We start from the raw sequence: 13,841 nt of genomic DNA on the forward strand, positions 1-13,841 counted from the left end.
ATATAAGAAGATTTCATTCAGCAGAAATGATACATTCGTTATGTCCACAGGCTTTTATTTATACAAAACACAACAACATTTGCACTGAATTATTCAGACTGCCTTAATAATCGTGATTATTTGTCAAAAGTGCTTTCTCCTAATGCCAGTCTCCTCTGTTTCTCCTCCGGCTGCTACAGATTGCTGGTTTCCTGGGTGTGTTGTGGTGTCTCAGCATCCTCTCCTGCCTCTACTCAGAGTACACCTACCTCCCCATGCAGATCAACCCACTCATCCTTTATGGCTTCATGGTGCTCTTCCTCATCAACCCCTTCAAGACCTGCTACTACAAATCACGTTTCTGGCTCCTCAAGCTGCTGGTCAGTCCACTCATTCATTTATCTAAGCGTTTCTTCTACACCCCTGCTGCTTTAGTTTGAAAGAATTACAATGATGCCACCTGAGCTTTGGTGCCATCAATCACATGCAAGCTGAAAATGTGTCTGACTACAGTGTGTTTTATAAGGAGAATGTAATTCTTGCTGGATGAATGAGTCCGACAGTCAAAGTTCATGAATACACAAAGACAAATGTTGACAACTGTGTGCAAGCAGTAAGTAATTTCTCAACAAAATAAACTAAATACAAACAAGATGAGATGAAATACCTGCTCAGTATGTGGGCTGAGGATTGGATATGGTATTAAGACAGAAGAAACTTGCGACACTAAGTGCAGAGCCAGGTGTAATGCGAAATTTGTACTTGGTATTAAAGAGAATGACAAAATTGTAAATATATATAGTGTTCCAAAAGGTGTGTGCGTGTGCGTGTGCGTGTGCGTGTGTGTGACACAATGAATACATGTACAATTCAGACATCTATCTCAAGTCACATGTTTACAAAATCCTCCTCAGTTCCTCTATTCTTTGTCTAAGCCCGGCTACAAGGATGCAGGAGAGAGGGTGGGGTGTGCGTGTGTGTGTGTGTGTGTGTGTGTGTGTGTGTGTGTGTGTGTGTGTGTGTGTGTGTGTGTGTGTGTGTGTGTGTGTGTGTGTGTGTGTGTGTGTGTGTGTGTGTGTGTGTGTGTGTGTGTGTGTGTGTGTGTGTGTGTGTATGTAGAGGAGGAGTGTAGCGAGACAGAGGGCAGAGGGTTGGGGGATAATAGAATGCAGCCTCATCCCAGGGGAGGTGGAGGTTGTGACTGTGCAATCATTACAGGCATGGATCTATCAGTATGCTGATGCCCTGAGCTCCTCTGTCCCTCCTCCTCTTCTTCCTCTTCCTCCTCCTCCAGCCTCCCTCCCTCATTCCCTGTGTCTCCCCCAGCAGCAGTAGCAGACCCCCTCCTCATATTGTTGTCCTTTCCTTCACAGCTCCCCACAGTCCTCAGCAACACTCCCTCAGCCCTCCTCCACTGATGTGGCTCCATGATCAGCCTCAGTCTTGATTGGTCCTGAGCAATCATAACAACCTACGCTGTCGGAGAGCTATATGAGCCGTTTTTCATGGTTGTCATACATGTAGCTGCATGGAATAAGTAATAAGTGATAAAGGATATTTCAGGAAAAATTGTAGTTTTATTTGAACAAACTGTTCAAACAAACAAAATGTTGTTGGTTTTCTAGATGATATAAATGTGCTCATACCAGATGTACTAATTTCCCCTGACCATAAAATCCAGTCAGAGGACAAAGATTTTATTATGGGGCAAACTGTGGAGCTAGCACCTGGATTACCAGTGTTTGCTCAAGAAATGAAAACCTAACCAACATAATCACTGCAGCAGGCTTAGCCTTGAGACATCCACACGGATAAAGTGGATATCGGTGAGATGGCCATTCGATCAATACAGACTTTGATTGACAGGTGAAGAGAAATATGCAATGAGGTAATATGTGTAAAAAAATAAAGATCAATATTCTTTGACATTTGCAGTGGCAGGAGAGTGTGAGTGGTGTTTGCATGTAGAGAGAGAGATACAGTCTCTGCTGAATGTCACATGTGGCCTCGGGGGGTAAACGGAAAGAGTCGAGCGGTGTTGTATCATTTTACAAAGCGTGGTCAATAACTGAGTTCCTGCCAATAGTCATATCCCAAATAACATGCCCATAGAAGCCGAAGCACACCACAAAGCACTGCTAGGTGTGTTTATGTGTTTGTGTAGTTCATCAGTCAGTAGTGACACAAATAAACAAATACATGCACAGAGTTGCAAAGTGTGAGTCATTAGTCCTGCCCTATGTGAGCTGATATGATTGTAAAGAGGCTCTATCCCTTTGTGTGTTACAGATCATTAATAGAGGCTGTTCCCTGCTCTGCACGCCTCTACTGATGTACTGTGACAATTGCATGCTAATTAATTGTTGACTCACACAGTCCCGGTGTTGAAAGCACATACACACACACTGCTCCAACAATTTTGGAGCAGTGAGGTCAGCCAAGGTGTTTTCTGAAACTCGAGGTGGATACGTTTTTCTTAGTTTCTTCAACCTGATTTAATCTTTTCCACCTTTCCTCCTTCCTCTCTTGTCTGTTTCCAGTTTCGCGTCTTCACAGCACCGTTTCACCGAGTGGAGTTCGCAGACTTCTGGCTGGCTGATCAGCTCAACTCTCTGGTGGTTGTCCTGATGGACCTGGAGTATCTCATCTGCTTCTACGTCTTTGAGCTGCAGTGGAGCAACAGCAAGGGCCTGCTGCCCAAGTTTAAAGGTGATCCATGGGGCCTGGGATTGGAGGATTAATGCCCCGTTACAGAAAGAAATCTCCCAAAAACATTGTTGTAAAACAGCTAAAAACAGTGTGCCTTGGCTTCCTGGATCCACTTTTGGTTTTGATTATGGATATATGTTCTTTTAAGGAAAATGCACTAACTGAAGTAGATGTACATAAATGAGGCATTTGCAAAGTGGGAAGACAAAAACACACAAAAACAAAAACAAGACATTAGATGGCAACACTTTAACATAAGAAAATCCTGAAATACAGTAAGTATTACAGACTGATCTGTAACATCTAGACGATAGATATTTAAATACGTACGCTAACTGAAATCTTATATTTGTCGGTAATCTTGTGTGTTTTTATGCCTCATCTGCTGCATCACATCACAATATGGTGATAAAGACACAAATCTTTTGTTTGTGAATGTGACTGAATAAGTTGACAGCGTGCCAGGCAGTTGAGCTGTCCCGTCAGGAAATCCGATGTGAATAAGGTTTTAATTGCTGTCCATCCACTCCACCAACAGCGACACCTCGGCCTTCACACAGCCAATTAACACGGAGCTAATGGACCGGAAATGTTTGGCCACACAGAGGTTGACAATGTGACTCTCATAATGATGAGCTTGCCTTTGCGAATGGGAATGTGGGAAGGACATTATGTCTGAGAAAAGGCAGAGAAAATGAAAAAGAGAACAAGAAATTATAATGTAATCATGCATCATGTTATTCTGTTTCAGACCCTGATGACTACGTGTGCCACAGCTACTCGTACGGTCTGCGTGCCATCATCCAGTGTCTGCCCGCCTGGTTCCGCTTCATCCAATGCCTGAGGCGTTACCGCGACACCAAGAGGGCATTCCCTCACCTGGTGAATGCTGGGAAATATTCTACCACCTTCTTTGTCGTCACCTTCGCCGCACTCTACGCCACACACAGAGGTAAGGCACACAAACACATCTACAGTCAGGTTTGATCTGAGCTGAGTGAATGTGTTGGTGTAAAAGTGCATCTTCTGTCACTGTAAAAACCAAGCTCAGAATCACAGAGGAGCCCAGAAGAGACAAAAGTCAGTCTGTCTGAAGGTAAAAGTCTACAAACCAAAGTACCGTTATTTGTGTGTTGCTGTTACAGGAGCATATCAACAACACACACGCTTTTGAGCCTTTCTATTGAGTCATGTGTGCTGAGAAAGCAGGGGTGACCTTGAGTGCAAATGCCTGAAGTTGGCCTTGGTTTCCTCGTCAGTGCCTAGAGCTTTATAATGGAAATGAGAACGGTTTTGTCAAGCACAGCCACAGACCAGTTGCTGCTCTTGCAATATTGCTTTCAATCTGCGAGCAGGAGGGAAGAGATGGACCAGAGAACAGGAGAAGTGTCAAAATAGAAATGTAGAGAGAAAGAAATACTCCTAGCTGAGACTCACCAGAAACAAAGATTGTAAGGAGAAAACCAAAGGAAGAGAGAAGGTGGTTACCATTAAAAATCAAGTCACTCTCCGTCTGACAGCTTCATAATTAGCCTGCAATTATTCAGATTCAGAAGCCATATCACAAAGGAGTACATGTTCAAAGACACAGCACCCAGGCAATAAAAGCATCCATTCTGCATGCATCCTTTGTATTTCACTTCTCCATTTGTCCACACGGCTCATTTCAAAGCAGTTTTTTTTTCTGCTGCTCGCACATTTAAACTCTTGTTGGATATGTTTATATATTTATTTGCCTGCAAAATGCCAGCTATGAAACTTCATCTTCAACCTTTCAAAAGGCTAAATGTTATTTCCCAGCTTGACTTTATTCTTTTGAATATAAATTCAAATCAATATGCTTGCTTCCTAAGCTGACCGCCACTGATCCGATGTTAAACGAACCGGGAAGAGAGACAGACAGACAGACAGACAGAGAGACAGAGAGATGGACTGACTTCTTTTTTTCTTCCACAGCTCAGTAGGAAAGGCGTCCATTAAACCATATCCTCCTTCCTCCTCTGGTCTGAAGCCTGTAGACTAATGGCCTCTCTTCATGTCTTATTCTGTATGAAGCCGTCTTTCATCCTGCATGATAATGGAGACCAAGACCAATTGCTGGTTAAGGGAAGGAGCAGGGTGGGAAGATTACACACAGACACACGTTTTTTAGTGAATGGATGGTTGAAGAAATTGCCTGTTGTGGAGATATTTGATGTGTTCTCTGCAGAGATTGTTGTTCTGGTAATTGTTGATGCTTTTGATCAACAAATACAGGCACTTGTGTCAGAATATCTTGCATCCAAATATGGAAATGATAAATAAACGTCCTCTCAAGGAATGAAAAAGCAAAGTACGGGTGTGAAAAGAGCCTTTACCACTGATATTTTCTGTAGTCTCACTGTTGGCAGGGCAGATGATGCCCAGTCTGTCTGCATTAACCAGCACCTGCCAGAAAAGACAGCAGGTTGGTGTCGTGTTCACACCGCTGGGTCCAGCTGTAAAAGGTGGCTGGAGTGTCAGTCAGTATCTGGCATAGCTCCCAGCGTCTGTGAATGTGTCACCTTCATTGCTAACCTGATCACAGCCCCGAAGGTTTCTGTGTGACCTCACTGCCTTACTACCTCACTCATTCCTGGAATGGCTCATGTTTAGCTCCGGGAAAGCGAAATACTCAAACCATAAATGCAACGAATAAATCATGGGCTGATCTATGGAGGACTGAGTGGTGTTCGGTGTCCAGTTCTTCCTTTTGCAGATGTAAACCTGTGATGTTACCAGGTACAGTCTCCTCTCTGGTGTGAAGCAGTTTCAAACTTTTTTGGCAGGTTGTGTTGTGTCAACGTGGGATTTGACAGTTTGATCATTTTTGATGTGGTGCAGCAAATGAAGCCTCTGTGAGACGTTCAGTTCAGCTCTGTGAAGAACTGATTGGACACTGTCATGAAACTGTAATCGCAGCAGATGCTCAGAGGCCTGTAACCAGAGAGATGATGGAGGATTTCCTGATTCAGGCGCAATTCCCAAACCCTGTAAGATACAGTGTGAGGCATGGCAATAAAGCAGATTACTTTACTCAGGATCAATACAGGGCTCAGTGTTATGTACATTGGCTTGAGACTTACTGCTCTTTTAGATTCGAGGGAGATACAGGCCTAATGCTAATTTAAACCTGTGGGATTTATCTCTTGGACAGACAAAGACAAGAGGATGGGGTGTTGCATGGTGGGCTGGAATAGCACAAGCCTCTGATAGACGGAAGAAGGAAATAATAAAATTGACAGGGTATATGACAAAATAAAAGACATTAAGAGAGTAAGTACAGAGGTGTTTGTGTTGTCAGTGAACAGATGGTTTGATAGACATCTCTCAGTCTGTGACATTCATCAACATTTAAAACTCCCCAAAGCAACCATGACCAAGGAGGAAGATTTTTCCCACTGGTCTGTGTGAGAGGCTGACCGTGGTGTTATGGGGTGGAAAGAAATTGAGTCAAGCTTCAGAGAAGGATCGGTAAATTTAGAGTTGATAGAGCTAAGAGGGGAAGGTAAGAATGAAAGGCTAGATGAAGAGAGGAAGGAAGTAACAGAGAAAATAAGACAGCAACAGAGGAAGGGGAGGGAGATTGACATGACAGGTTTCATGATTCACAGATTTAATAGATATCAAAATATGCATAATTGGGAGAAATGAGAGAGGAGAAGGAGAGGAGAGGAGTGTAATTACCAGCCCGGGGCTGAACACACGTATGCTGGACTCTGCTGGAATAGAGATGAGCTCAGAGCTGACAGCTTTTATAACTTCATTTCATGTACTGACCCCTCGTTCATTATAAGGAGAGGAATTGCAGCACACACAGAAACACCCTCAGTCAAACACACACATTAACCAATGAAGATAAAAGACACGACTTTGAGTCAAATCTGTCTCTCTGCCTGCTTGAACTCCGTTTCACCCCTGTTCCTGCTACAGCTGATATATTTATGGAGCCAGACATGGGCCAATTTAACCATCGGGTGAAAATGTACCCTCTGTATATGTCAGCATCGGGCCGAGTCACGTTCACCAAACTCATACTGACTGCACAATCTTGTCGTAAATCACTCGTTTTACTGTTGGAATTAATCTATTCTTAATTTGCTTGTTGATGGATTGAGTTGGCAACCATGGCAACTGATGAGAAATCACTCTTAATCGCAGGGACTGATTGCTGTTGTTGTGAACTTTCCATCAGTGAGATGAGGACTTGTTGCATAAATGGTTTTAGTGTGTGTGTGTGTGTCTGTGTGTGTGTGTGTCTCAGACGTATCGCAGTTAAGTGTGTGTGACAGGAGCCGGTGACCACTGTTAGCCTCCACTGAGCAATCAATGCCCATCTCACAATGCTTAACCTTTTAATGGGCCAGTGGCTAACCAGCCGGATTGTAAAAAACCTCGGCCTTAACAGCAACTGAAGGGTTAAATACTTCAACACTTTACAAGCTGGGGAAATCACATCACTGGATATTCTCCAGTGAAAAGAGTCTATTGTCCTGGACTAAGTTTAATTTGCAGCTGGGAAATCTCAGTGTGGCCGCAGGGACTACTTCCATCCCATCACTCAGCTGAAGAAGCAAACAGCACAATGGACCCAGCAGCTAACAGAGCAGCACAGCAGTAACTCTCTGTTAGAAATGTCTCCGCTCTGCTCCCCGGCGTCTCGTTGGCTGGTAGCAGGAAGGAGGAGTGACTGTGACAAATGGGAGTGAGCCTGGTCTCTGTCTGGTGGCTGCTGTCTGTGTCTGTGTGAGTCACGGTGTTAGGCCACTGGGTGCTGATTTATATATCAGCACCCAGTGAGGATCAGGCAAACCACCTCCACGGTGATCCTGCATAGAGACACAGACGCTGCAGAGCACAGCTAATCACACTCTGACATACAGCACATCTAACAGCTGTAAACTACCTCAGAGACTGTTAAATGCTCATCAGCTGTGGACAGGCCGACAAATGATTATTATTATTATCACTAGAGCCAACATGCACTTAGCACGGTCTGCCACTGCAGACATGTAGGTACGTGTGGGTACTCACCCTATTCAGAGCATAAACAGTAACTCAGTTAGATGGACACGCTGTTTGGGACAGAATGACGCGACTGACATTTATTCTTATTGACATGCTTTCAAAAAACAAACCTTCATTTGAATACTTCATATAAACATATGTGGTCTACATGCAAATGCTTCTGCTTATTCCGTCAGTCTGTCCTCTGTTGATGGTTCAAACAAGTGAGGATAAACACACACACAGAGGCACATTGCACACATACACATACAGTAGAACAGATAGCTAATAATTAGAATCACCTCAGAGGAATACACTCATATCCTGCTCATGTCCTTCTGTTGCACACTGACAATTTGAGTGGTGGAGTCAGATTGAATGAGCTGCACAGCTGCTGTACAGGACACGTCATTTCAGTTCACTGTATGTAACTCCTCCGTATCGAGGTAGCAGTAGTATTATTTTTAAAGCCTTTTATTTTTTACACCCTTATAATGCCAAAAAAAGAAAGTAAAGTGTGTTTTATTATTGCCCACTGAAGGCATCTCACTTCTCTGCTACTTTCTTTCCACTCAGCAAGTGAACAAGCTGCAACACAGCTGAAATCTGATGTTTGGTCGTCTCTAATTCTGTGGAAAATGTTATTGAAAATGTAACTCTTGACTAAATAGTTGTCTACAGTGCAGCTGTTAATCATTGTTAGTGTATTCATCAGAGGACGGCTCCCTCTAGTGGTCAAAGTATGGCTGCTAAAGTTGCTCTGACTCACCTGAGTGAGGGGGTAGATTCTGTAAACAGAATTAAACAGATATAGAACAGACTTATTAGATAAAAATGATGATAATAATAAATGGTGTTATCTATAATCAGGTGTGTTTGTGTGCTTGTGTGTTTATTTCAGAGCAAGGACATACGGACGCTGACATGTTCTTCTACCTGCTGATCGTCTTCTCCACCATCAGCTCCCTGTACACACTGATCTGGGATCTGCGCATGGACTGGGGCCTGTTTGACCGCGGGGCCGGAGAAAACACCTTCCTCAGAGAAGAAATTGTTTACCCACACAAGGTAGATCCATACATACTGTAAAACACACACACACACACACACACACACAGTTACCCTGACCCTGTTTCCTCTGTGTCCAGGCCTATTACTACTGTGCCATTTTAGAAGATGTCATCCTGCGTTTTGCCTGGACGATCCAGATCGCTCTGACCACAATGACCAAGATCCACTCTGTGGGCGACATCCTAGCCACCGTGCTGGCTCCCCTCGAGGTCTTCAGGTGGGTCTCAGTCACATGATAACTTTTTGTTACACACACACACCCCTAAAGTCACACATGACGCTCTAAAGGTTGAGGAATTTTTTCAGTGCTTTAATTGATGAAATGACAGCATATCTAAACCATACTCATCCTCTCCCATCTGCAGGCGATTTGTGTGGAACTTCTTCCGTCTGGAGAACGAACACCTGAATAACTGTGGTGAGTTTCGTGCTGTGCGGGACATCTCTGTGGCGCCGCTCAACGCTGATGACCAGACACTGCTGGAGCAGATGATGGACCAGGATGATGGCGTCCGGAACCGCTCGGGCAAGAAGACGTGGAAGAGGTCCTACAGCCTGTCGCTGCGACGCCCCCTACTGTCCACCTCACAGTAAGACGTAACACATGCAGTCTAACATTTTTGTTTTAGTTTGATTTATAAACTCAGCAGAGGAGGAAAAGTTCAAATTACTGTAGACAAAAAACTCTATTCTGATATGAAACGATCAATAACCTCAAAGAAGTTTGATTTACTGACGTCATTTTAAAGGTCCCATATTCTGCTCATTTTAAAGTTCATGCTTGTATCTGGAGGTCCCCCTACAACAGGTTTACATGGTTTAATGTTCAAAAAGTATGACATCATAAGGGGAGCCAAATCTAAACAGCGTGTTTTCACACATATTTACTAAAAGATGGAGCAGGAGATAAATGGGAGAGGATGGTCTTTACTCATAGTTTGGCCGCCTGTAGTCACACCAGGACAAATATTTATGTTGAAAAGACATTAAAAAATGCATTTTGCATGGTATGGGACCTTTAATACATTTATAAAATACAATATTTGGCTCCAGAAATAATGTAAAAAGTACCACAGACAAATGAAATCAAATCACAAAAGGCAAATGTTGTACGTCATGGTTGAAGATGCACCAATGAATTAAAACATAAAACAATATTAATATATCTGCTGAAATGATCGGATGAAATAAAATGTCACTTTTTCAACCCTCTTTTCTAGATCGAAAAAGGATACAAAGGTGCTAATTGAAGACACGGATGATGAAGCCTTCAGCTGAGTCCACAACGTCAACATGTACACACACACACACATTCTATACTTATAAGGACCTCGCTCACACACACCCAACCTCAACCCCTCTCACTCATAGTCTACTCAAGTGGTAGTGACCCTTACAGTCAGTCTGTGAGGACCTCAGGCTGCCCTCACTTTAGACGATTTACCTCATCTTTACATACATTTGGTCTTTATAAGTATAGAAAAACACACTCACAGCACACTGTAACGCAGACACACACAAAGATAAACCTGCTGAAGCACAAGCATAGTGTCATATCGCTACGACGAGGAGAGAGCTAATGCCACACAGACACACAGACAGATGGACAGACGTCAAGGGAAATCTTCAGCATATAACCGGAAACACAGACCACACTGCCCTGGGATTATCCTCTTCTCTTTTTAAAAGGACTTTTTTAGTATGTGTCGTTTACTTTGAGATATTTGTGTTTCTTTGGATGTTTCTTTTCTTTTCTTTCTCTGGATTAATTTTGGAGAAGCTTCCTAGAAAGGCTACAGACGACTGTTTACACGCCTTTTTTTTTTTTTAACTACGCTAGGATCAACAGGGAGAAGACAAGCCAATCAAAAGACTAAATATGAATCAATAGAAGCCTGAGGAAGGACTCTATACACAACACAGCATATCAAAGCAAATCAACTGGTTTCAACTTGTTGATTCTTTTTATACTCCATCTTTCCTTTTTTTGTTTGTTTTTTTGGTTTAACGTCAGTCACAGCCCTGGAGGCCCTTGCAGGAAAAGTGCATTTAATACACAAAATATGAAAAAAAAACCTACTTCCACAAAAAGGGATGTTTTGATTCTAACATTTCTAGTCTGTGAAGTTGCTTTGTAATATATTTCATATATTTTGATGTGCATTATTACTCTATTGTAGTTGTTAAGTACTTCTACGTGCGTTGTTTATACTAGTGAGACTAGTTTGAGCATCCACACAATGACTGTTGACGTATTTTATAATGTTTGGAATGTTTTCTTGGTTGTGCCACGTTTTAATAAGCTCATAGTTGCTCGATTTATCCCCAAACTCGAATTAGTGCAAAAATGACCCATGAAGCATCGTGCCATCTTAAAGTGCCCGATTAGCTACAGTACACGTACGTGCATTGCTATTCTCTGCTTTACCTACCAAAGCTTTGTATTAATGAATGTGTCTTTGGCTGGAGTAGCTCCGTCCACCCAACAAAGCTAATATACAAAAGTACATGTTTAATTGGGCCGTTTTAGCAGGTGGCTTCTGACTGGCTGGAAACCCCAATAATACGAGTTAGACATCAACAACAAAGTGATGTGACGCACCGCTGCAGAGTTGATTTGTTTGACTGAAAAGAGTGTCTACTGTATACCAGCGGTTCTCAAACTGAGAGCAACTTCAGATTCTAATGAATCTGATTCGTGAAGGTTTCGATAACTAAGCTGACTGTTCTGATGCTGGGCGACGCTTTCAGCATTTATTCACACATCAAAACTACATGTAGAGTACAAGATGGGCAGATTGGTTAACACTTTAGTCAAAAACCAAATATGAAAAGTCTCATGTTGTTGACAGTCGATGTTGCAGGAGAGCCATGTGTCTTCTGTGTCTTTGTCTAAAAACTCATGACAGACATGTGAACCTCTTTGACCTTCCTCAGTGAGGTGTGACGTTTGAGTCCCGCTGGTATATTGTGACACTGTGCTATTAGTAACCCTGAGCCCCCTGACCGACGCTCAGTGTTGCCAGACTGGGATGTTTTGGTCCCAATTACCATTTTGTACCAAATTGTATCATTTGGGTGGTTTCCTCCAACAGAGAGTTCAGCTTTAACTCCATGATTCAGCCTTCTTTGATTTACAAAACCTCATCCAACATCCGCAATAAAACTCTGGGCTACTTTTCTAAATTTGAGGCTTCTTGGTGGCATTCAAATCTGGCAACACTGCAAACAGTGAATATGTCCAACATGTGATGTGTTCACAGCTTCCGTCCAGTTCGGGGCCCCTGAATCAGGGAGGTTTCACCACACTCAGCGATTCTGTCACCAGATATTTGCTGTTTGTTTGTTTGTCTCAAATGTTCAATGTTGCCTCGTTCATTTTAGCACTTTTTTAAAATGATTTCAAATGTTGTGGCTTGTTAGATCAAATATAATCTACTGATTTTAGAAAAGCATAAATGTGCAGATATATCCGACATATCCGACGTCCTCCACTTCCTACTTTGGCTTATTTTCAAACCTCCAGTTCACACTTAAAAAGCTGTTGGTGATAAATTTAAAGTGCTTTGCTGCTGCTGTTAAAGCCCCACTTCCCCAAGCTTTCAGAGAAAGGATGCTAACTTTACTGCTGGTGTGTGTGTGTGTTTCCTCCTCGCTCTGCCGTTCCTCCCTGCGGCTGCTCTGCGTCACCACCGGTCATAAGACGAAGCCCAGAGAGCTACAAGACAAACGTGTCACAGAAAGTCATGTTTCTCCCACTGGTTCTTTCTGCTGTTTTTCCCGTAGCGGCTAAAAAAAGACTGAAAAGCTTCTGTGTGCACTGAGCTTAACGTGAACTGGAAAAGCTAGAAAGTAAAACAAATGTGTTGTTAAAATGTAGAAGACAGGTAGCTTCCTGATCCATTTAAATACACTGGACACGTGCTATTATAACTGTACACAGGCATACAACATCACACACACACACTCACACACACTCACACACACACTCTGCCCTCATTGCCTCTCTCTCTCTCGTGTCGGAGAGCACAACACTACAGCTGATAGTTTTGTAAAAAGGCTCTGTTGTCTTGCCTGCATGCTGCTTTTGTTTTACATTGTACATAGATCTTAATTTATTTGACATGATGTGTATATTAGCAATCATTGTAGCTGCTGTGACAATGATTCATTTCATATTGTTGCCATTTTTGCTCAGACAGGCAGTATTTTGTAGGCGATGAGGAGCTCTGTTTCGATCGGTCACAATCCTGCACTCTTTTCATGTGTAAAACGTGTTTGTATGAAAATAGGAGAAAAAAAAAACCCCACAGAGGTGGAGAATGTGATTGGTTGTATCTTGTTGGTGATTCCTTCTTATTTCAAGGCTCTGTCATCTCCGGGGGGACAAAACGGGGCAGATTACTGTGTCCTGCAGCTGTAACACTGTTCGTACTTTAGTGAACGTGCATGAAGGTCTTGTGGACGTTACACCTGTTGTTGTGAACTGCCCTGCTGACAGAAGCACTTTGACGTACTGCAGGGCACAGGGACGGACCCCCGGCCCCCAGAGGACCCTCACCAGAACAAGATGCTGTAAACGCTGATCCCAGATCTGTCTGAGCTTCCTGCCTGGACGGATCTGGGATCTTTTTTTCTTTTTGCTCACTAGAAGCATTTTTGAGATGCTTCTCTGTGAGAAAAACTACCATTTCTGTGACCATTGTTTGTTCCCAGAGGTTCAGTGTGTGTAACCCAGCGACAAAAACAAAAACAGGGTTGTTTTGTACAGTTTGTGTTCGTGGAGATGACGATGGCGATACGCCCCGACATCCCATTTTATCTCATGGGTGAAAATCAAAGCTGATTTTGCTTTCACTGCTTGCTGAAACCCCCCCATGATGTTAAAGTGCTTGATATGCGTGCATCCCTCCCTCCCTCCCTCTCTAGATGTTGTTCGTACCCTTTTTCTCTAATCTAGCTGAACGTGATCGTACCTGTAGTTTGGTAGATGGATGTTCTACTTTGATAAGATACAAAAAAGATACTAGAATAAATACATTGTGGCTAAATGTGAT

At 42.9% G+C, this 13,841-nt stretch overlaps 1 protein-coding gene across 1 annotated transcript in view; it reads left to right on the forward strand.

Annotated features, from left to right (window-relative positions):
* The window catches only part of xpr1a (xenotropic and polytropic retrovirus receptor 1a), a 67,292-nt gene extending 55,858 nt beyond the window's left edge, over positions 1-11,434 (forward strand). Inside the window, exons 10-16 of the mRNA XM_070832403.1 lie at positions 180-359; positions 2,520-2,688; positions 3,440-3,640; positions 8,615-8,781; positions 8,862-9,001; positions 9,150-9,374; positions 10,005-11,434. Of these exons, the coding sequence (XP_070688504.1) occupies positions 180-359; positions 2,520-2,688; positions 3,440-3,640; positions 8,615-8,781; positions 8,862-9,001; positions 9,150-9,374; positions 10,005-10,062 (1,140 nt within the window). The 3' untranslated portion in view covers positions 10,063-11,434. The remainder of the gene's footprint in view (positions 1-179; positions 360-2,519; positions 2,689-3,439; positions 3,641-8,614; positions 8,782-8,861; positions 9,002-9,149; positions 9,375-10,004) is intronic.
* The last annotated feature ends 2,407 nt before the right edge of the window (positions 11,435-13,841 follow it).

Source organism: Pempheris klunzingeri, chromosome 6 (assembly GCF_042242105.1).
Source record: "Pempheris klunzingeri isolate RE-2024b chromosome 6, fPemKlu1.hap1, whole genome shotgun sequence".
Classification (NCBI taxonomy): domain Eukaryota; kingdom Metazoa; phylum Chordata; class Actinopteri; order Acropomatiformes; family Pempheridae; genus Pempheris; species Pempheris klunzingeri.